This window comes from Rattus norvegicus, chromosome 1, assembly GCF_036323735.1.
Source record: "Rattus norvegicus strain BN/NHsdMcwi chromosome 1, GRCr8, whole genome shotgun sequence".
NCBI classification, from domain to species: Eukaryota; Metazoa; Chordata; class Mammalia; order Rodentia; family Muridae; genus Rattus; species Rattus norvegicus.
In genome coordinates this window covers 231,140,945-231,164,038 of record NC_086019.1, presented here as the reverse complement: position 1 = coordinate 231,164,038, position 23,094 = coordinate 231,140,945, and the positions used below count along the sequence as shown (strand labels likewise).

The following is a 23,094-nucleotide window of genomic DNA, read 5'->3' as shown; positions in this document are numbered from 1 at the left end:
AATGGCTGTGAGAGCAGGCGTGGTTGTGTTCAAATTGCAGATTTAGGATTACTGCCTTACCGTCACAGGGTGTTTTAGAAAAATAACACAGTAAAGGCATGTCAAAGGGTCACCAGACTCCCTCACGTGCCTCTCCTCAAAGCCATGCTAACTAGAGGATGGGCTCTCGTAATACTTTCAGACTGGGGAGATAGCTCAGGAGAGGGCTTCCATCCTGTGTACAAGTTCCCGAGGTGTGGCTCCATCCCAGGCCACACAGTTGGCTTTCTCGCTGCTCTCTTGTTTAGCCTACTGGGTGAAAACAGCCTGGGGGTGGGGGTGGGAGTGGCAAGATGGCTCAGCAGGCCAAGGCACTTCCCTAAGATTGGTGCTATGCACCAACGTGCCTCGTTTTTTGGACACTAATTTCCTTTCTGGTCTATCAGACATCGGATCAGCTGGTCTGGTCTGTGAGGAAGGCAAAGCGATCATAGCACCTCACTGTGGTAGTGTCTCGTTCATTTTCTTACCGTTTTTCATCATGCGGTCCTCCATACAGCATCAGTGTTAGGGAGTTTGATTCCAACAAGATCTCTACATGAAACCATGTAGAATACACGTTAAATGTAAGGAGCACAGGTCTGTTTGTCAAGAGCTGTTTCTATAGTCTCAGATACAGGCAGTGATGAGTTGAAAATATGGGGGCATGGGGGTGGAGGAAGTCCAGAAAGTTTAGGTTTCTTTTTCTTACTCTATCAACAGTACAGTGTAACCACAGTTGATATGGCATTTGTAATATGTTATGTATATAGATAAAACATGCAGAAGAATATGGATAAGGCTACATGCTCTCATTTAACATTTTATATGAAGGACTTCATCATCTGCCGAGTTTGGTTGGAGAAATGGCTCTGGAACCAATTTCTACAGTAGTAACAGAGGGACACCTCTTTGTAGCTGGATCACGGCCTCTTTAAAACAGCTTTAAAAGCTAGTGGGCTAAAAGAAGTGTACAGTTCAGAATTTGACTGTCTCTTCATTCAGTAATGTCTCTCTCTGAAAATTAGGAAGCTCCCCCCCCAACCCCCTTAGTAAAAGAAAAACTGCTAAGCTGATAGCCTTCTCTCATGCTTCCGACTCTTAGAGACTAGTGTAATTTTGGTACGTATGTATTTCACTGAATTGGACTTTCCTTATTTTGAAACCAGATATCTCGGAAATCGAGTCCAACCGATCTTTTTCTCCAGAGGAGAGGCGCCAGCAGTATTCTGATCAGGAGTATCATTCCTCCACTGAGAAGCTGAAGGAGAGGCCAAGGTAAGGTGGCGGGTGGGCTCCGTTTCCGTTAGTCACTGGTGCGTGCACTTGGGTGTGTAACACGACTGTGTTATCTGCTGAGACATGATCATGGTGTATGCTTCAGCTCAAGAGAGGAGACCTCAGGCAGAATGTCCAGGATGGGTGCCACACCCACGCCGTTCAAGTCCACGGGGGACATCACAGCTGCAGGTGTCACAGAGGCCAACAAGGAGCCCAGGTCCCAGGAGGAATCCCCAGGTGAGGTGTTCAGGTCATTCTTTTGTATGTGTATGTTACACACGAGCTGGTTCATGCTTCCAGCACAGATCCACTGATTGGGAGAATTGAGTTCAGAAATATGTGCTTGATGTTCTAGAATGTGACTGATAAAAAAAAAAAAACAGCAACATTATTTAAAACATAATTTGTCCAGCAGAGGAGGCCCTCTTGATTTTTCTCTTAATGTGGGAGGTAAAATCTGTCCTATTATATGATCAGAATGGGTCACATTCTGACACATTTGAATGTCTCCTCTTACCCTCTATCCATGTGATTATCATCATAACTCTAGGTACATAAATATTTATATGTGGGGAAAACATAATATTTTCTAGCTATAAAGAACACTTCTTTGTGCATGTGCACCTTGTGTTAGGGCGTTTCTTTTCTCTGACTTTGAGGAACTGTGATAACTGTTAATGCCCTAAAGTTAAGCTTCATCTATAAGTCTTTCTTCCCTCCCTTCCTCCTTGCCTCCCTCCTTCCCTCCCTCCTTCCCTCCCTTCATTCCTCCCTCCTTCCCTTCTTCCCTCCCTTCACCGCTCTCTCTCTCCCTCCTTCCCTCCCTCATTCCCTCCCTCCCTCCCTCCCTCTCTCTTTCTCCAGAAGTAAAAATGAAGACAATTTAAGAAAGGAGTGGGCTCGGGAGCAGGGAAAGCTGTGATTTATTAGATGGGGTGATACAGTGTAGCACCACAGTAAGTGGTTACACTTAAAACCTGTGGATTTTGCTATCTTTATAATTAAAAAAACAAGCTCTGGGTCTGGATGATGAAGATTTGTGTCTCGATTTGTTGTGATTTATGTTCATGGTATGGGGATTGAATCCACACTGTGCTCCATGTGAGGCAGAGCTGTACACTTAGGCTACACATTCAGCCACACCAGACTTTCTTAAAACCCCCAGTGCTTGGTGATCGGAGAGAATTCAAGGTTTCACAGCCCTCTGTAACTCTAGTTCCAGGGGATCTGATGCCCTCTTCTGGCCTCTACAAGCACTAGGTACCCACATGGTGAGTTTGTGTGTGTGGAAAAAAAAAAAAATCTCTCATGCATACAATAAAAACAAATAAAATCTTTAAATCCACAGTTCCTCAACCCAGAACAGCATCAAGAGTCTTTCTTCGTCCTAGTCCCGAAGATGAAGCAATATATGGGTATGTCCCTCCAAACTCTGGGATTGGGCGAACTTTACGGCTTTGGTGTCTGTTCACTTACCCACCAACTACTTGTCCTGAGTATTTTCTGAATATTTGCATCACTCAGATGTAGAAAGGTGGAGCAGCTCCAGTAGACACTGTAGGGGTGTGATGGTCCCAGCATGGTGGGGAGGGAGAAGGGGCCATGTTGAATGATGTCTAGATTGGTAGTTGTTGGATTAGGCCTGGCTTCCTTGCATCTGAACTGTTTTCACTTGACTAAACTTGTGGTGGAATGCATTTGGGAGGGCATCCAGAATGCTGAAATCAATTCCTAATTACGTTCTCTCTCATCTAAGATGAGTTAATGTGGTAGACTTGGTATTTTGTTCTGTTCTGGGCTGGTAGACATTTCCCATTGCTGTCCCAGGGAGATTAAATTATAGAACAGATAGGAAAAATGAGAGGGAACTTCTGTAGACCGTGAAGTCATTCCTGAGCTAGAAAATAGTTAAGTCTTTAAGCTCTTGATGGGAATCCTCCATTTTAAATAGTACATTTTGTCTTTTCTTTCTTAAACCAAACCTGCTTCAGCCCTAACACCAAAATGGTGAAGTTCAAGAAGGGAGACAGCGTGGGCCTCCGGTTGGCTGGTGGAAATGATGTTGGCATATTTGTGGCTGGCATTCAGGAGGGCACCTCTGCAGAGCAGGAGGGCCTACAAGAAGGGGACCAGATTCTGAAGGTAAGGAAGCCTGCCCTCTAGCAGTCGCCCGGCAAGGTGCTTTGATGGATGTTTTTCAGTATAGGGGTTTTTCTTTATTTTTCTGGATTGCACACACACAGAGACTTTGGTGGAAAATCCAAAAGGCATTAGCTGGGGGTCTGGTAAGCATTTCTTTGTCCAAAGCAGAGGGCAGAAGAAGTTGCAGCAGCATCCAGACACCTCAAGGCACAAAACAAGGGCGTGCCCTCTGCACTCTGCTGATGCAGTCCAGAGTGGGAGGTGTTAGGCCTTGCTCACGACCATTGCTAAGCTTTCCAGTGGAATTCTGGGTCTTTCTTTGGTTCCCGGAAGGGCTCAAGAAGACTAACTGAGGGAACCTTGAGGTAACACATGATCCCAGGGCATCTTTCCACCCCTTCTACTTCCCATGTTCCTGATGAAAATCTCCAATGCGGGCACACACTAATTTGTACTCGGCGAGTGTACAGATGAAGAGAAAGCATGGTTTCGGCTACTGGGAAGCCAAAGGTTTAGAGCCGTGCTCATTAAAATTGGAGAATTCACCCAGAGTCTCAGACACCCAATTTCTGTCTAAAGCATTGTTAAAGACAAGGAGAATTGCTTCCATCGTCAGAACTTTTCTACAAAGTTTTTCCACCCCCCACCCCCATCACCATGGTGACCAGAGAGATGTTGGTGAGCACTGACTTCCCCTGCAGTAGTCCTTGGTAGAGGTCAGGCAACAGGTAGCCTTGATCGTCACTGAAGCTCGACTACACATGGTCTCTTTTTCGGTAAAAGCCTGAGAAAGATTGAGCTCCCAAGCCGGGCAGAGAGGCAGCTGCAGCACTGTGAGCCCGAGCTGATACCGAATCCTCCTGAATCCTCCCGAGGCTCCCAGCACACACAGCCCCGCCCTGCACACCTCGCTCAGATACTGAAAAGCGATATCTGACTGTTGGGAAGGACTGCACAGTCTGACCTTGAAGTACAAGAGCTCTGGCCTCCTGTTCCTCGCTCCCTGGTTAGCCTGAGGACGTGAAGGGGGCTGTGTGCAGCCTGGCCACTTTCTTTTGTTGGTGGGTTTTTTAGAATGCCCCTGCCTTTTGTAGGCAAGGCCTGACATGTATAATATGCTGCTGTGCTATGGCTGAACCCAGCGGGATCTTACAGATAACAGAAATAGGATTGCTTTTGTTTTTAGTTATTTTTTTTTTCCCCTGCTTGGTTTAACTGCCTCTTTGTTATTTATATGGTGTGGCTGGTATGTCTCTTTCAAAATCTGTTATGGAATGGAAAAGACAGAAAAGAAAACCAGACACATTTTCGGGAGTGGTTGTGGTTGTCTTGTGAATTTTAAAACTACACCTATTTGTGGTATGTGAGGGGTGGAGTGGGGGAGCGAGAGAAACACATGCATGTGGACCTAAGAGGAGGACAACTTGTGGGAGTCTCTCCTTCCACCACATGGATCTTAGGGATCAAATCAGGGCATCAGGTTTGGTGGCAAGGGCCTTAACACATTAAGCCAAATCACTGGCCCTGGAGTTTTAAAATGTAGCTTGCAAAGTGTGTTTTAATTTTGAAAATTGTAGCTTTGCTTCCAACAGAAGGTAAGAAATGGAAGCCTTATGTGTGCCCTTTTATGTTTAAATAAACAGATAAATATGAGTAGTTACAATGTGCATAAAAAGCATTCATAGATACAGATGAAGCTGTGCAAATGGCACACGAAAGGGCTAGACAGCAGAGTTCTGTGACCTCTGTTTGGGGACAGAGGCAAGAATAACAGCATGTTACATAGTAACATTGTTTCAAAGAGGAGCTGATTGCCTTTGCAGATCACTCTCCTCTAGCCTTTATTTTCTGCTCCCTCTTCCTCATTCTGGGAGGGAATCTTGTATAGATGTTCTGTTTAGAGCTGAGTGCTCCCCACTCTTCAGAGCTGAGTGCTCCCCACCTTCAGAGCTGAGTGCTCCAGTCTTCCGAGCTGAGTATCCATACTCTTCAGAGCTGAGAGCTCCATACTCTTCAGAGCTGAGAGCTCCATACTCTTCAGAGCTGAGTGCTCCAGTCTTCAGAGCTGAGTGCTCCATACTCTTCAGAGCTGAGTGCTCCCCACCTTCAGAGCTAAGTGCTCCACACTCTTCTGGGCTCAGAGCTTGGTGCTCCACACTCTTTAGAGTTCAGTGTGACACACTCCGTTATTTTCTATATGTTGACAAGTTATGGGTCTTTTAATTAATCATTGACTGTATAAAGAAACCTTCCGAGTCAGGTGTGGTGGTGCATGTCTTTTATACTAGCACTCCAGGAGTCAGAGACAGGAGAGATCTCTGAGTTCAAATCTAGCCTGGTCTACAAATCCAGTTACAGGACAGCTAGGACTGCATAGAGAATGTTGTTTAGGAAAAAGAAAAAAAAGAAGAAAAAAAGGAACTTTTCCATTCAATATTAAGTGGTACACTAATCTATAGGCTTAGTGGTCAGTTTATGACTATTTCCACTTAGTAAAATTTAGTACTGAGTTCTTCCTAGGGCCCATGACAGAGCCAGCCGTAGGCTTTTAGCCTAGTTAACAGTATCAGATTGGGTTCTAAATCCAACCAGAGGTCGGTTACTGCCCTATCACTTGTGCCATTTTCTGCCAGTGGGCCTGTTTTGCCAGCTAGTTGTTATTGTAAGGTTCAGGGCTGTTTAAGGCTTGATGTCTTTTCTCCACTGGTAGCATACAGTGGACCTCCAGCACTATGGAAACTTATAGCTGATGGGTAATGAATCTTCCAGCTCAGTACATGGTTGATTTCCCCGCATCCTATGACTTGTATATGTTCCGTCTGCAGTAGTAGGATCTTACTGTCATGTTACTATGCATTAAAGACCAAAAATCTTCTAAAACTAGTTAAATATATTCAGACAGGTATCTCAGCACAAAATAAGCGTGCAAAAATTGCTAGCCTTTTGAATACCAACAGCAAACATAACCAAAAGGAAACAAAGGAAACAACCCCATTTACCATGGCCTGAAGAAAAAAAAAATCTTGGGATGAATCTAACTAAAGAAGGTAAAGACTTGTACAGTGAAAAATTTAATATATCAAAGAAAGAATATTGAAGCTATCAAGAGATAGAAAGGTCTCCCATGCTCATGGGTTGCCAAGATTAATATTTTGAAAATGGTCATCCTGCCAAAAGTAATCTATAGATTCAACCTAATCCCCATCAAAATTCCAATGTTATTCTTAACAGAAACTGGGTAGGTGGGGGGCAAAATTCCATACGAAATCACAAAAGACTCATGATAGCTTGAACAATCCTAAAGAATAAAAACGTTGCTGGAGGGATCACCATCTCTGATTTCAAGTTATACTGCAAAGCTATGATAGTAAAAACAGCATGGTTTTGCAGAAAAGAGACACATTGACCAGCGGAATAGAATTGAAAGCCCAGGTAAGCCCAAGATAAACCCACAACCACACAAGTGTGGAAAGACCAGAACTGCACACTGGAGAAAAGACAACGTCTTCAACAAACAGAGCCGGTCAGACGGGTTGTAGAAGAATGAAAATAGATCGTCCTCCCTCCCTCTTCACAAGACTCAAATCCAGATGGACCAAGGATCTCAACATAACACCTGACGCCCTGAATCTGACAGAGAAGGAAGCAGAGGACATGGTGCAGTTTACAGGCACAGGAAAGGACTCTCTGAACAGGACCCTGGTAGCCCAAGTATAAGACCTACAGTTGACACGTGGGATCTCATGAAACCAAGAAACTTCAGAAGCTTCTGGACAAAGAACGCCATCATTTGAGTGAAGAGGCAGCGTACAGCAGGGGAAGAGTCTTTACAAGCCGCCTAGCTGATGGAGCACTGGTGTCTGGAACATACTAAGAATTCAAAATAGAAGTAAACACGGAGAAAATAAAGGCTTCATTTAAAATCCAGCCTGAAGGCTGGAGAGGTGGCTCAGCAGTTAGGTCTGCTCTTCAGAGGGCCTGCACTTGATTTGCAGCCCTCACATGGTAGCTCACAACCATCTGTAACTTCAGTTCCGGGGCATCCAATGCCCCATTCTGACCTTGGGCAGCAAACACACATGTACTGTCCAGAGGTAGATGAAAACAAAGGACTCTACCCATAGCAAATAATTTTTATATTGTGGGGCGTGAAACTAAATAGAAAGAATCTTTAATAGAAGAAATGCTGATGGCCAAGAATTTTTCCCAGATACTCATCTTTAGCCATCAGGAAGGTGCAAGTTAAAAGTTTGTCCTGGCTTTCTAAGTTATCTTGCAGCATCCTTCCCTAGGGTCACCCTCCAGTCATGGTGGGGTAAATGCTGTTGACTCCTTGCTAGAAGGACGTATAGACCAGAAACCTAGTGACAGCAGGGCCAGTGGTCCTCCATGGAACACTAATGCACCCGGTTTCACCGACTCGCGTTAAACGTTTTTCTTCTGCTTTCTTCTTGAGACAGAATCCCACTGACCTTGAACTCATAATCACCTTGCTGCAGCTGAGAGCATTGGGATTCTAGCTATTGTTAGATAGCTTTTGAGAGATCGGGGTTACAGGAGAAAGGGTGAATTGAACTGTGGATGTGCCTTCAAGGTTTTATTTGAATTAATTTTAAAGAAATATGGTTCCAGGTCTGCGTGTTATAGACCCCACCATTCTGTGTTGGTAATAGTTATCAGTATTGATAATCAGTATTGAATAATACATATTGTATCTTTTTGGCTACCTCTTTGAGAGACTTCATAAAAACAGGGAGTCAGAGAGAATGTCAGATTCTAATCAATTCAGTGACAGATTCTTCATTTGAAGGATGCGATCGGACACAGAAGGAAGGTAGAACAGTATTTGTAGCCACCTGGACTCATTTACCGAGTCCAGGTCACCTGATATGGCTTCGAGGAATTAAATTAAGCCTGTTGGCGGGGCCACAGCAAGACTGACGCTGTGACAATTTTATTGAGAGCACACGGACTTTTTATACCCTTATTGGAAACAGAATACAGTGCCATTTGCCAGGACCAACTACAGTTGTCGTTGCCAGGATACAGTGAAGTTTACAAGCCGTACGGGGTACACAAGATTAATGTCTAAGACCAACTGTCCTGTCCAACTTCCGTGTGTCCTTGACATCCAAGTGAACAGACAGAGAAACACAAAGTGGCCTGAAAGTTCCGCTTCCTGGGGGAGTACACCAGTCTCTCAGGAACTGGAAGGCACGTTCATTGTATCTCAGGAACTGGAAGGCACATTCATTGTATCCCAGGAGCCATGGACTCTAACCTGAAAAACCTATGACACCTGCCTCTCTCAAGGCAGCCAGGCCATGCTAACTCCATGGTTCCCTGCGAGTACATAGCCCAGGCCAATAGGAAGGGGCTGGGCATGGGGACTGAGCGGCAACCATACAGACTTACACCTGCATTTGTTCTGGACAGGCCCTCGGGGAAACAAACAAATTTAGGAGTTACCTCTTAAAAGTTTTGGTATTACTAGGTATCAATCCTAAAGCATTGTGCATGCTAAGTAAGTACTTGACTACTGAGTTATTTCCCCAGTCCCAACGGGACTTTGAGCAAGTGAGCAAGCGAGTTTGTCTGTCTGTCTTTGTCTGTCTCTCTCTCATCTTTGATTTCTGGTTTTTACCTCCAACTAGGTGAACACACAAGATTTCAGAGGGCTGGTCCGGGAAGATGCCGTCCTCTACCTGTTAGAAATCCCTAAAGGTGAAACCGTGACCATTTTGGCTCAGAGCCGAGCAGACGGTGAGCTAGTTTGGTCATCTGTTTTATTTGAGGGAAATGGGTAGAATGCGTGGGTGTCCTGGGACCAGAATAAGCAACATTGGGCCACAGGTGGGTGGAGAAAGTTTAGGTACTGTTAATTTCGTATGAAAATATTTTCCCTCCATCTACTGAAATAGTTTTGCTGGTTCTGAGTCATTTGGACTTAAACTGCTTCTCTGAGCAATGTCCATCCTCAATTATGATGGGATTGTTAGAGAATCTCTGTATCATGGGTGGTATTGGTTCCTCTCATCTCTCACCAGCCTCATAAGTTGCTTCACCTTTCTGGGTGCTCTCCTGTAAAGTGGGGGACAAGCATAGTCCCTTCCTGTTTGCATCAGAAGGTTGGTGAGCAACTGTATTAGGCAACGGGCCTTCAGGCCTAACTGCTGGGAGAGCTGATGGTGTGGAGTCAGGAAGAACTCAGACGTCCTGGCTGGAAGGTCATGGGGTGGGCGCAGTAACTTCCTCGGACTTCACAGAATACTCTGCTCAGGCTTTCAACTAATGGGTTGAGGAACAATTTACTTTCCTCAGTCTTCCCATTTGAAAGTTAATCACATTCCCCCAACACCCACCATGCCCTCTGAGAAAGGCCTAGTATAATGTTTAATCGATTGTCTAGGCTCCCCCATGCAGTCAGGTGGACATAAAATCCGCCATCACAGCACTTCAGGATGTTAGTGGTTCTTCCTTCTTCCCGCTGGAGGTGATTCCACAATTCCCATCATGCACCAGAATGGGGGAACCCGGAAGGGGTGCTCTTCAGTTGGGCACACACAGCCAACATTGCGTTTATTCTCCAGTGTATAGAGACATCCTGGCCTGTGGCAGGGGAGACTCGTTCTTCATAAGGAGCCACTTTGAATGTGAGAAGGAGACTCCGCAGAGCTTGGCCTTCACCAGGGGAGAGGTCTTCCGAGTGGTAGACACGCTGTACGATGGCAAACTGGGCCACTGGCTGGCTGTGAGGATTGGAAATGAGCTGGAGAAGGGCTTAATCCCTAACAAAAGCAGGTAACTGAGCCTACTTCCGAAACATACCTTTTAAACCGCCCCCTTTCTCCAAAAGGCGACAGAGCTGCCTCTGAGGAAATCAATCCCATGTGACCTCACCGTTTGCCTTCATCAGTTGTTTATGGAGATAGAGCTGAGGCCTCTTTAGTCTTGGGCACCTCAGGCTTGGTTGCCGCTTATTGGAGGATAGTGGTTCTTCCTTATTGGTTCGGCTTATTGGAGGATAGCCTGCTGCCTTGGTTATGGGGAACACTGTGTGGCCATGACCCCTTGGCACTCTGGGTCTCCATCCTTAGGAGGGGCTTGTACACCCTAGGGAACACTTGCTGGTGTGTGGCTGTAGGACGTGAGAACGGAACGGTGATGTGTTTGCTACATACATTCTGATTACACACCATATGAGCCAAAAACGCCATGTTCTGTACTGAGTTACTGCTTGTGGAGTTCAGAGACCCCGTGGACTTTTCTCATCCCTGTGACAGAGGAGGGGCGGTGGGAATGCTGGTCCTCAGCTTGCTTCTTCTCCTGTGTTCCCTTGTGTGGGAAGATGTCATCTGTTCAGGGTAGTTTTACCTTTCTAGAAACACCCCCATAGGCCAACTCAGAGATTCCATAGTGATTCAGTAGGGTTGACAGTGACTCATACACAAAGCCTTTTCTGGCTGTACAGTCCCCTTTATGGTCCCATTGTCGATCTGAGTCTGCCCTGGGTGGTGGTGGTGGTGGTGGTGGTGGTGGTGGCGGCGGCGGCTGCTGCTGCCCCTCCTCTTCCTTCTCCTCCTCTTCCTCCTCTTCTTCTTCCTCCTCTTCCCCTTCCCCTTCTCCTTCTTTTCCTCTTCCTCTTCCCCTTCTCCTCTTCCCCTTCTCCTCCTCCTCTTTCCCCCCTCCTCTTCCTCCTTTCCCCTCCTCCTCCTCTTCTTCCTCATCTTCCCCTTCTCTTCCTCCTCCTCTTCCTCTTCCCCTCCTCTTCTTCTTCCCCTTCTCTTCCTCCTCTTCCTCTTCCCCTTCTCTTCCTCTTCCTCTTCTCTTTCTCCTCCTCTTCCTCTTCCTCCTCCTCTTCCCCTTCTCCTCCTCCTCCTTCTTCAAGATTTATTTATTATTTATTTAATTAATATATATGAGTACTCCATTTGCATATATCCCTGTATGTCAGAAGAGGGCATCAGATCTCATTACAGATGGTTGTGAGCCACCATGGGGTTGCTAGGAATTGGCTCAGGACCTCCAGAAGAGCAGATAGTACTGTTAACCCCTGAGCCAACCCTCCAGCCTTGGGTTCCCACACGACAGCGACTGTATGCTGTGGAGAATGACTTCTTCCTGCTTCTTCTCTCAGAGCTGAGCAGATGGCCAGTGTCCAGAATGCCCAGCGAGAGAATGCTGGGGACAGAGCAGACTTCTGGCGGATGCGTGGCCAGAGATCCGGGGTCAAGAAGAACATTCGCAAGAGCCGGGAAGACCTGGCAGCTGCTGTGTCGGTTAGCACCAAGTTCCCCGCCTACGAGAAGGTTCTGCTTCGGGAAGGTGAGGCAGCTGCATGGACCCGGCAGTGATCCGCTGAGCTCTGAACCGTTTCCGCCAGTGTCTCTGTAACCATCCAGTTCCCACTTTACCTAAGTCACTAACACCAAAGGTGTGGTGAGGGAGTCATATTCAGTAGGGAGGCTGAGGGCTCAGGGTCCTCAATGGAGGTGAATTCTCCAAATGTAGAAACTGACACTCAAGTATTTGTACATTATCTACTGAGTGGAGGATTGTGGAGCAATACAGCATCAGACAATTTAAGTTTTATAAACTGCTTTGTGGGGAGGGATGTGAAGGCTTGCCCTTTGGGAAAGAACTGGAGTCCAGATGAGGTGGAAGAATTGTTTCTAATGCAGAAGCATAGACGGTGCACTTGCCTCTCCTCTGGACGTTATAGGTGCACATATGATAACCTTTCTTTTTTTCCTTTCAGCTGGCTTCAAGAGACCCGTGGTTCTGTTTGGCCCCATAGCAGATATAGCAATGGAAAGGCTGACTACTGAGCTACCCGACCTGTTTCAAACTGCAAGTAAGTCTGTTCACAGGGCTTTGCTCCCTGACTGTTTAACTCCAAAGCTCTCTGGCAGGGGAAAGTTGGAAGAAATAGTGGCTATCCACACTCTGCTCGGAGTCACTGTATCATGTTGTCAGATACACTTTTTCTCCACCACCTGCTCATAGACAGACACGCACCTGCAACTTTTGAAACTGTTTGAAATTGCAGAGCTGTGAGACCTCACCAGAGTATGCCTGTGAGTCTCCTCATAGTAAGAATATTCTTTTACATAATGAAAACACCATTGTTCCCTCAGTGACAAAGAAATTTAGTATTAATGTTACAGTTGAATGTTTCTGCTCTGAAACATTCTAAATAGGAAACACTTTGAGCATCAATATGATAGAGCACAAGGGGAAAATTCCATACTTGTTCTCCTGGGAGTGATCAGTGGCTAAATGCAGGGGTACTGAAGATACTCTGAAAAATTACCTCAGTCTCTGTATGAGAGAGGGATGAAGGTGAGAAGTGGGGGTGGCTAGGGAGGGGGAAAAGGGGGGATGACAGAAATATATTTGAGAGGCTGTCTTAGGGTTTTACTGCTGTGAAGAAACACTATGACCAAGGCAACTCTTATGAAAATAGCATTTAGTTAGGACTGGCTCACAGGTTCAGAGATTCAGTCCAGTATCATCAAGGTGGGAGCGTAACAGTGTCAAGGCAGGCATGGTGCAAGAGGAGCTAAGAGTTCTACATCTGCATCCGAAAGCTGCTAGCAGAATACTGACTCCCAAGCAGCTAAGCTGAGGGTCTTAAGGCCCATATCCATAGTGACATACCTACTCCAACAAGGCCACACCTTCTAATAGTGCCACTCCCTGGGGTGAGCATATACTAACGGTCATAGAGGGGCAGGGAGCAGGGTCCGTCAGGTAAGCCAAGGCTGTCCCTGAAATTACTGTGTAACTGAGGGAGGCCTTGCATTTCTGGTCTTTCTGACATCATCCTGTATGTACTGATATTAACAGGAATATATAACCAAGCTAAACCATGAATGAATCTTATATTTAGGCATAGGGTCTCCTTTTCTTTTTGTAGCTATTTTAACTATGCATATGTAAATATTAAAAAAATTGGAAGCATTTCTGGTTCCAAACATTTTCTTTCTTTTTTTTTTTTAAGTTCAGGCTCATCCATTACAGATAATATTTATGACTTTTTAGGACTTTTATATTTCCAGATCCATCCTTTTAGAAAGAATTATTAGGGTAATTAGTTGGAGAGCATCAAGTACTTCCTGTTGTTAGGTTGACCCAACAATCTCTTCCGGTTAGATTTCCGTTTAATAGGGCTGAGGCTGTAGCTCAGTGGTACGGTACTTGCCTCCTATGAGTAAAACTCTGGTGTTGGATGTGTGAAACACATGCACACGAGCACTTACACGTGTACACACTCTGGGGTACACACACACACACACACACGAATGCACACGTGGCTTCATCTCACTGCATGCCATGAGATGGTGCCTGGTGTCATTTGTCCCATCGTGCTGATGTTAGGCTGGGGCATTTGGTTGTCAACTGCTTTCTGTCAACGTGACTTCGCTCCGTTTTTCTTTCGCAGAAACAGAACCCAAAGATGCGGGATCTGAGAAATCCAGTGGAGTGGTTCGGTTGAATACTGTGAGGCAAATTATTGAGCAGGTGAGATAACCCCTCGGAAGCTCATGTTGCTGGTGAACTGGATCGTGGTTCGAAACGGAATGTGTATTTTAATAAGATACTAATGATCGAAGCTCATGTAGATAGGAGACTTTTCCCTGTGTGAACCAGGTGCCGTTCTTTTGCAGAGTTCCCATTATTAAACCAAGTAACACTTATTTGTGGTCCCTCTTTTTTAGAGGAGACTATATCCCAGGAGCCTTGTCGGGTGACTGAAACCATGAGCATACCAACACTCTGTGTGTGTGTGTGTGTGTGTGTGTGTGTGTGTGTGTGTGTGTGTGTGTGTGTACAGGTACTACTTTTTCTTCATAGTATTATAATTTAATATATAAATTGGAATGGTGGGAAACACAGCAATAACTGAAAACAAAGTAGACCGGTCATAGCAATATAAGCTGACAAAGCTTGTACAAATGTGGTCCATGCCCTCATTCCCACAGAGAACCTTGTACTGCCCTCACCCTTTTTGACTTACTGTTGACCTCAGGGGAAACCGGAAGATGAAGGCATGCAGTAGGAGGGTTACCGCAGTCCTTCTATAAGAAGTTTTAACTGATAGTATGGAAGCGGTTATAACACAGGAGGAAATATTTTTAGCTGTTTAATGTAAATATACAGAGCAGGGTATGGTAGTGCCTGTCTTTAATCCCAGTACTATAAGGCTGTGACTTCAAGGCCAGCCTTGGCTACGTAATGACTTCCTAGTCAGAGTTACACAGTGAGACTCTTGTCTTCAAAAGAAGGCTTGAATTTAGATGTTTACATTTTATCTGGTACAGTCGTTACCTGGGAAAACAAACCCCTCAGTGATGTTTTTGATGTCACCACGTGCCACCCTTTGTCTACCTGTGACAGGACAAGCATGCCCTGCTCGACGTTACCCCCAAAGCTGTGGACCTGCTCAATTATACTCAGTGGTTCCCAATCGTGATTTTCTTCAACCCGGATTCCAGACAAGGCATTAAAACCATAAGGCAGAGGTTGAACCCAACATCCAATAAAAGTTCTCGCAAGTTATTCGATCAAGCCAACAAGCTCAAAAAAACCTGTTCTCATCTTTTTACAGGTAAGTGAAGTTTAAAAGGCCCACGCTCAGAATGAGAACTAAGGAAATTATCGTTGAGTGTGGGATGTGGAAGCATCCTCACCATTCGTTCAAGAGTTGTTCATACCGTGGGAATGGATCTGTAGGCCTATGGCAGCTGTGTGTTAAACTTTGTGATTTTTGATAGCCAGAGATGATTGTCAAGATGCAAAACCTGGTAATCGGTCACTTTCATGATGCTAGATTTTTGGGGTAGACTCAAGGCTAATGAGCCCCATGTCCTTGTTACCTGCGTGTTGCTGTGGTCTCCTTGCTGTTGGTGATGCCTTAATTATGCAATGGGGAACTCATTACAGTGATTGACAGCGTCACCCCGATAGAATCTTGAGCACTCCGCGTGTGGAATATTTAAACATTTCTACTTCTACTCTTGTGGTGTAATGATACAGCGAATGTTTTTTCCCTTAATGATTACCCTTATCTTTTACAGATAAGCACTATGTAAGAATCTTTGTAAATTATCTTGTAGCCTTGCTAGAGTGTGTGTAGATAATCTGCAGTGAGGGGAGCAGATGGAGCACTGAGAGCCTGGCCAGGCACCGTGCTGCAGACGTGGGTGCTGGGTCCAGGAGACTTCATAGCTGGCCTCTACTTGGTCTGCATACGAACTCTTCCAAAATAAGATATTTTTAAAATGCCAAAAATAAAGCCACATTGCAGCCATTGCTCATGATAGCGAGATGGTCTAAAAATAGACCTTCTCCGTACCGTCTTCATGAGTAAACAGTGTGAGCATGATATCATTGAGAGTCTAAGAGAGTGACACAATTCTTTTTGGTTGGTCAATGCTCTATTTTGTGGGGACACCATAAGGATCCTATAGAGATGCCATTGTTTTTTTTCATTCAGTGACTTTAGAGGTCAGTGACAGGTGTCTCAAACTTTGATGTTTGGCAAGAAGACCAAGGTGCGTCTGCATTCGAACATGGTTTCTCTGTTGTTTCTGTCTCTTGTTAGAGATGTAGGTCTGAACATCAGGGTGAAAGTTGTAGCTAGGATAGAGTTTAGCCAAATGCACAGGAGAAAAGTGTAATCCATCCACCACTCGGGTTCTAAGCTGAATATTGTGCATGTATTTTTTTTAAGATTGTTTTTATATGTGCTGGTGATGTTGGGTTTTTTGTTTTGTTGTTTGTTTTGTTGTTTGCTTGCTTGCTTGTTGCCTGTGTGCATATCTCTGTGTAGGAAATAGAGTTATAGACGGTTGTGAGCTGCTATGCAGGTGCTAGGAGTTGAATGTCAGTCTGACCTGTGTTCGGCGTAATCGGGCTGGTGGAAACCATCACAGGTCCAAGCCCACGCTAAAAGTGGTTTCTCTGACTACATCTCACATCCCTTAGAAGCCAGCTAGATAATTCAGATGCCAGAAAGGATGGGGCATAGGTGGGTTATCCCTTGTCTGAAGTGCTTAGGACCAGAAATGAGTCACATTTTTAGATCTTGGAGTGCTTTTATAAGCACTTTAGAGATGAGACTTAAGTCTGGGATTCACGTATTTTTTTTAACATGTGTTGTAGCCATAGAGCCTGTAGGCGATTTGCTGTGATCATTTGGACAGTTCTGTATATGACAGTTTCACAGTGTGGGATTTTTTTTTTTTTTTTACTTGGATGTTGTGTGCATTCTCAGAAAGTTTCAGACCTCGAAGCCTAATCTGATTTGAGATTTTGAATTAGCCAGTACCGTATTCATAATTCTTCATTTTAACAGATGAGAAGCAGAACCCAGCATGATCATGAACGTGAAAACGGGAGACTCATTTAATCTCCCCATCCCCAATCCTTTGGTTCAAGTCCATTGAATGGCTGAGAGCTTCCCTTAGAGGATCAGATTTGAGTTTTACGCAAAGCTGTGGGAAATCAGTAAGGGAAGTCTAGGGTTGTGGAAGAAGAGCTAGGTTTCTGAAGACTAGACAAGGTGGAGAGCTGGCAGGAAGTGGCCGGTACCTGTGGGTGCTTCCGGTCCTAGGCAGGAGTCAGCATTGTTGGCTCCGGAGCACAGGGCACAGTCACTGGCAGGAGCATCCAGAGGGATGGCATATGTGGAAGGGTTTGCCCTGGATTGGATTACAAGATGCCTGAAGGGAGAGACATGGCTGAGGTCGCTACCGGGCCTCAGAAATAGGCTTTGTCACAGTACGGTGTTTTCTTTCTTTTTTAAAAATTTACTTAATTTATGTGTATGGTGTTTTGCTTATGTGTGTATATATGTACCACCTGTGAGCAGTGCCCAAGGAGGCCAGGGAATTAAACACGGGTCCTGTGGAAGAGCAGCCAGTGTTCCTTGTCTCTAGCTCCAGGCATATCCTTTCTGACGTAGGCTGATTGGGAAGCAAGAAATTCAGAACTAAAGCTGGAGGGGGCTGTGGAAGAGCGGAGTCCAGGCCTGATACCGTGAGCCCTGTAGTCTCAGGGCAGAAGGTACAGGTTCCTTGATGGCGCGGACTGAGAAGCCTGTTCTATGCAGCTCTGTCATGTGGTGCTTCCACTGTTAGGCTTGACTCCTGAAAGCCATCTGGAGGCTGCACAAAGCCTCTTTATTGTTGCCCTTTCACCCCAAGTCCGTCCACAGGCTGAGACTGGATTTCATGCCTAACCAGCAGAGCCATGAACAGAGTTAATATCTTTATGAATTAGTGAGTGGGAGTACTAGATTTGCTTTGGTGAGCACAGTTTAAAGTCATATTTTCGGTCTTACGCGGTCTCCTTAGGCTCAGTATCCCATTGCCTGTTTTCCTTTTTGTATAGATAGTAATAAGAAAATGTGCCCACCTGTTCAACCTGGTTTCCAGGCTTGGTCAAAATGAGGTTTTTGGTGTTCAACCCTGGAATTTTGGAGGAGCTTATAAGAGCGATTACTGTAGTTATTATCTTTCTACATCACATTATTGAAAAATGTTTTATTTTTTTATTTTCATTTTTAAAAAAATGTGTTTATTATAAGTATACTGTAGCTGTCCTCAGACACACCAGAAGAGGGCATCAGATCCCATTACAGATGGTTGTGAGCCACCATGTGGGTGCTGGGAATAGAACTCAGGACCTCTGGAAGAACAGTCAGTGCTCTTAACCACAGAGCCATCTCTCCAGCCCAAAAAATGTTTTCTGTGGTTTTTTTTTTTTTTTTTTGTTCGTTTTGATCATTATTTAGTCTTTGAAAAGTACCAGAGGGAAATGAATCTTGTACTAGCTGAGAAAAATCCAAACTGCAGTAGTACTCAGATTCCTAGGGAGGTATAGGGAAGGTTGGCCACAGGATAGAAATAGGCTGTGGGGTGGCTTGCCTATTATGCTGGTGCAGGCACATGAGTGTTAAAGTGACCACAGGCTAGCCCTCCTGGGATGTAATTTGTATGCTGTGCTGTTGACCCATTTGAGGCACATTTCAGTGGGTTTCAGATCCTTCAGATTGTTTAGCCATCACCACAGGAACTTAAGTCAGAAACCTCAGTGGTTAGCAATCCCTTCCGGCTTGCATGGTGCCTTTTGGTGCCTCTGTGACTAGGGGTGCCACACATACCAGAGCTGGGCATGACTGCCCTGAGGTACGAGCATGCTGGCAGGGACATTGGCAGCAGGAGGAGCCTTTCAGAAAGTCAGTTCTTTGAGTTTGACAGTCCCGGTAAGCCTCTTGAGAAAGAGGTAAAGTGCATGAATTGGATACTGCCTCTAGTGGGGCCTAGCAAGGTGGCGTCTGGAACGTTGATAGCAGTGTTCCAGCCCTTGGTCGCCAGTGAGGCTCTGGGGTCTTGTTTCACTCACCTTGGCTGAGGCACAAGTGTGTTTCTACATTTCTTAGCCCCTAAACTGCAGGTTTTCTTTGTGATGAATTCAGACTGTATCAGTAGCTGCTAATAGAAACCTGTAAAGGGCCATTTAAATTCTCTTTGTACACCTAGTACAAGTCACTTGTCTGGTCCCTGGGGCGCACAGCCTCACTTCCATATTTGCATCCTGGATGATATGCTAGCTATGATTACAGAAATCTTTGTGAAGTGCCACGGTAAATAAGGACACGAGAAAATTCACGGCATCAAGGTTAATTTCCTTGGGCTACCCGGTGTATCAGTTCTGTCCGACGCTATGAATAATTAATAACTAAGGAAACTGTAAGCTCCTTCACAGTTGCCCAAGGTCAGAGGTGGAACTTTTTCAGGTTTTCAAGACTGGGTCTCATGTATCCTTAGGCTGGCCTCAGACTTACTGTAGCCACTGACGGTCTTGAACCTCAGACTCTTGCCTCTACCTCCCACCGCCAAACCGGCATCAAGATTAAAATTCCTTAATGAAAGAAAGTCAATTTGATTAAAAGAAAACTTGAAGCTTAGTTCTGCAGCCTGATCATTTGCATTTTAGATCAGTTTTATATCAGTGTGTGTGTGTGTGTGTGTGTGTGTGTGTGTGTGTGAGAGAGAGAGAGAGAGAGAGAGAGAGAGAGAGAGAGAGAGAGAGAGAGAGGTCCATCGGGCTGGTTGACCATTGAGGGCCCAGGATCCATCTGTCTTCACTTCCTGTGCTGGGGTCATACCCGTGCCCAGCTTTTTAAACAGGGGATTTGAACTCATGTCCTCCTGCTTTCAAAGCAAGTGTGCTTAGCATTTTGGAGCCATTTTTCTTGGCTAGTTCATCTTCACTACATCCATAGATACAGATTGACAAACAGATCTGGGTCTCGTGTCTGTTAGCATCTTATGTCTGTGCTGCAAGTCGGTGTCTTTACATGAGCTGTCTAGGGCAGTGGCCCATGCTGCAAGCTCAGAAAACAACTTTCAAGTTTGTACTTAGGTTTCTTTATTTGCTTGGTGTGAAGTGTAAGGCTCTTTGGCCCCGTCCCCTGACACCCCTCTTCCCATGATAAAAATACACAGACAAAAGTAGCTCAAGGGAATAGGTTTATTTTAGCTCACAGTTCAAAGTACAGTCCATTTAATCTGTGCTCTTGAAATTTCCTTCCTTCCTTCCTTCCTTCCTTCCTTCCTTCCTTCCTTCCTTCTTCCTTTCTCTTTTTTCTGTTGTTGGACTGGGGCTATGACTCAGTGGTTTAAGGCATATGTGGCATTTGTGATAACCCAAATTCTGTTCTTCTTGGCATTACAAAATGAATAAAACCACACACACACACTGTAGCCCTTCTGAAGAAATATGTGTTGTGAAAATAAGCCTACACGGTCAGTAATGTCAATTAAAACAGCCTTGGTTGCAATCGACCAAAAAGATTTTGTGTTTAGATAACATACAAATTTCTGAATTTGGCCAAGTGTTTCTTCAAATGTGGTATAACTAGAAATAATGTGAACGGCTTCTAGATTAAGGGTGGCGCTGGGAATCGATACTGACCTTTCCGCTTATGTCCGTAGCTACCATCAACGTGAATTCAGCCAATGATGGCTGGTTTGGCAGCCTGAAGGACAGCATTCAGCAGCAGCAAAACGAAGCAGTGTGGGTCTCTGAAGGAAAGGTATGTGACCTGGATTTGCTGCTGTGAGGTGAGAGTCTGTGTTCCTGATGCTTCCTCAAGAGGGCAGTGAATGTAGTAAACCATGAAACAAAAGGGGATTTCAATGTGTTCATCAAGGCGGAAGCTTGATCGTTCTCCAACAGAGCAATAAAACGAAGGGACTGTGCAGGCAGAATGTGATGAACGCTCACCTACATTCACTTCCCCTCTCCTTTTAATGTAGTAACTAGAATTGCATTCCGAGTACTCTAATCAGAGCTTACAAGTTCTCCTTCCTAATGCCACACCGCACTAAGGACATGGGAAACTCGGGGTGGAGATAAGAGGCGAGGTTGAGACCCATGGGGAAGGCAGTTACAAAGATACCAAGAGAGGCGCTAACAGCTGGAATTATCTGCTTAGTAAAGGCAGCAGTGGAGAATGCGTCCTGACTCGGAGCTTGAGTAGTTGATGTAAAAACACTAGTGATCTTTTCTAGCTCTCTCAAGTCGGGCGCTGTCCCAGATGTTTAGTTGACGTGTGTAGCATCAGCCAAATGCTTCGTCTCCACCGTTCCCTCTAGCGGACAGGTTGAGCAGAATGTACTTTTCATCATCAAGGTTCTGAGACTATTTTTTTCCCTCATCTTGGGGATGGAACCCAGCTACTTCTGAGACACATCCCAGCCTGGGTCTGAGAGTCTCGTTAATGAATAGGACCGTGCATAGCACGAGGTAGAGACAGGGGCCAGCAGAAAAGCTGGAAAGAAGCGGATCCTACAGACCAAGGAAGTTTGGCATAGAGGATGGACCGTAGCAAGGATAGACTGGAGGGTCTTCAGTTTGTGTCCCTGTGCAGAAATTGATTCAGCATCTGCCTCAGTTCAAAGCCAAGTGACAGCAGGAAGCTTAAGGTTCCTTCCCTTGCACATGTCAAGGTTCCCAACACTGAGCTCAGCCCTTGGGAGTTTTCTCAAGTCCCCCACTCCCGAGAGCCATGCCAGATCCCACTCACCCTTCAAAACAACTTCCTCTAGATGGAGGGGATGGATGATGACGCTGAAGACCGCATGTCCTACTTAACCGCCATGGGTGCGGACTATCTGAGTTGTGACAGCCGTCTCATCAGTGACTTTGAAGATACGGACGGCGAGGGAGGCGCCTACACTGACAATGAGCTGGATGAGCCAGCTGAGGAGCCGCTGGTGTCTTCCATCACCCGCTCCTCAGAGCCGGTGCAGCATGAGGAGGTGAGGCGAGGCGCAGCACACCGTGGGCAGCTTGCTGCAGGCTGCGAGGCCACGAGGGTGCTGTAGAAAGTATCTTAAGGATCGGAGCGGAGGACTGCTAGGAAGGCTTACTGGGAGCCCGCGCCTACATGGCTGTGGCTGTGATCGGTGGAAAGTGGAGTCAGAACGTGACGTTGGGAAGAGGCTGAGGTAACGGTACCATTCGCCACTCTCTTGTCCTCAGGAGTGATAGATCAATGGATCGGCTTTCTGTCCGATGTGACTGTCCAAATTACAGGAACTTTGTGAACATGTTATTGGTGCATTTGCTTGTAACCTTTGATTAGGCCTCTCTCCGTACTCTTAGGAGCCCTGCTTTTCTTCTCCTTGTGACCTTTAACCTCCTAATGCTATCCAGGTTCCTGAGTGTTTCCCCATCAGTTTCCTCCTCTCTGTGTGTCACCTTTTAAATGCACTTCATACATCCGGATCAGATGCACTGGGTATCCAGTAGCTCACACAGTCCTAAGAACTACCAGTGGGCACCAGGATAGGGCAGGGCGATTATTAGTTACACCTTGGAGAACGTCGGAATGATGATCTTTGTGGACAGTGTTATCTAAGTCCTTTTGGATGATAATTATGTACTCCCTTAGCGGATTAGCTCATTCCAGTAAATGATAAATGATAGAAGTATCACCACCACCACCACCACCCCGAAAACAAGGAAGGAAAAGCCTACCACACACACACACAAAATATATGTATAGTGGACAAGTAGTAAAGAGAAAGTAATGTCTGCAGACGTGGGAGGAGGTAATGCCTAGCAGTGACACAGACCTTCAGATCTCAGGAGTGTCTGGTTTGGTTTCTCTCCCTTCCTTTCAAGGTAGAGCATGCTGCCTTGTACTTGGCTACGTTAGTGAAGTGTGTCCTAAGGTTCCTCTAGGGGAGGATGGTTGGGGTCTCTCTTTGCAGTAAGAGAGAGCTGCCTTAGCTCTTCAGCCTCTCAGTACCCACACGTTTTCAGAAATCAGCAGGGCAGAGTGCTCCCTGCTCCCTGCTTGGATGTTTTTGGTGTGAATGAACTTTTATGTTTTGTAGAGCATAAGGAAGCCCAGCCCAGAGCCACGCGCTCAGATGAGGAGGGCAGCTAGCAGAGACCAGCTTAGGGATGGTAGCCCGCCCCCAGCATTCAAGCCAGAGCCGCCCAAGGTATGTGGCCGGGAAGCCCAGGATGGGAAGGAGGAGGACACAGGTGCCTTGGAGCCCCTGGGCACCCAGGGATACACAATGAGGCGGTGTGTAATTACCATGTGCTGTGTTAGCTGGTCCCTCA

General features: G+C 45.7%; 1 protein-coding gene across 8 annotated transcripts in view; it reads left to right on the top strand.

Moving 5' to 3' along the window:
- Positions 1 to 23,094, top strand: part of Tjp2 (tight junction protein 2) — a 128,533-nt gene that overhangs the window by 100,712 nt on the left and 4,727 nt on the right. For 5 of the 8 annotated variants that reach the window (NM_053773.3, NM_001414504.1, XM_006231178.5 and 2 more), the window contains 13 exons: positions 1,188 to 1,296; positions 1,403 to 1,536; positions 2,648 to 2,714; positions 3,291 to 3,441; positions 9,096 to 9,204; positions 10,032 to 10,242; positions 11,579 to 11,766; positions 12,200 to 12,295; positions 13,886 to 13,965; positions 14,842 to 15,052; positions 20,448 to 20,548; positions 21,564 to 21,776; positions 22,860 to 22,970. In NM_053773.3, the coding sequence (NP_446225.1) occupies positions 1,188 to 1,296; positions 1,403 to 1,536; positions 2,648 to 2,714; positions 3,291 to 3,441; positions 9,096 to 9,204; positions 10,032 to 10,242; positions 11,579 to 11,766; positions 12,200 to 12,295; positions 13,886 to 13,965; positions 14,842 to 15,052; positions 20,448 to 20,548; positions 21,564 to 21,776; positions 22,860 to 22,970 (1,781 nt within the window). The remainder of the gene's footprint in view (positions 1 to 1,187; positions 1,297 to 1,402; positions 1,537 to 2,647; positions 2,715 to 3,290; positions 3,442 to 9,095; positions 9,205 to 10,031; positions 10,243 to 11,578; positions 11,767 to 12,199; positions 12,296 to 13,885; positions 13,966 to 14,841; positions 15,053 to 20,447; positions 20,549 to 21,563; positions 21,777 to 22,859; positions 22,971 to 23,094) is intronic. The other 3 variants (XM_006231176.4, XM_039109085.2, XM_006231182.5) reach the window with 1 other exon arrangement.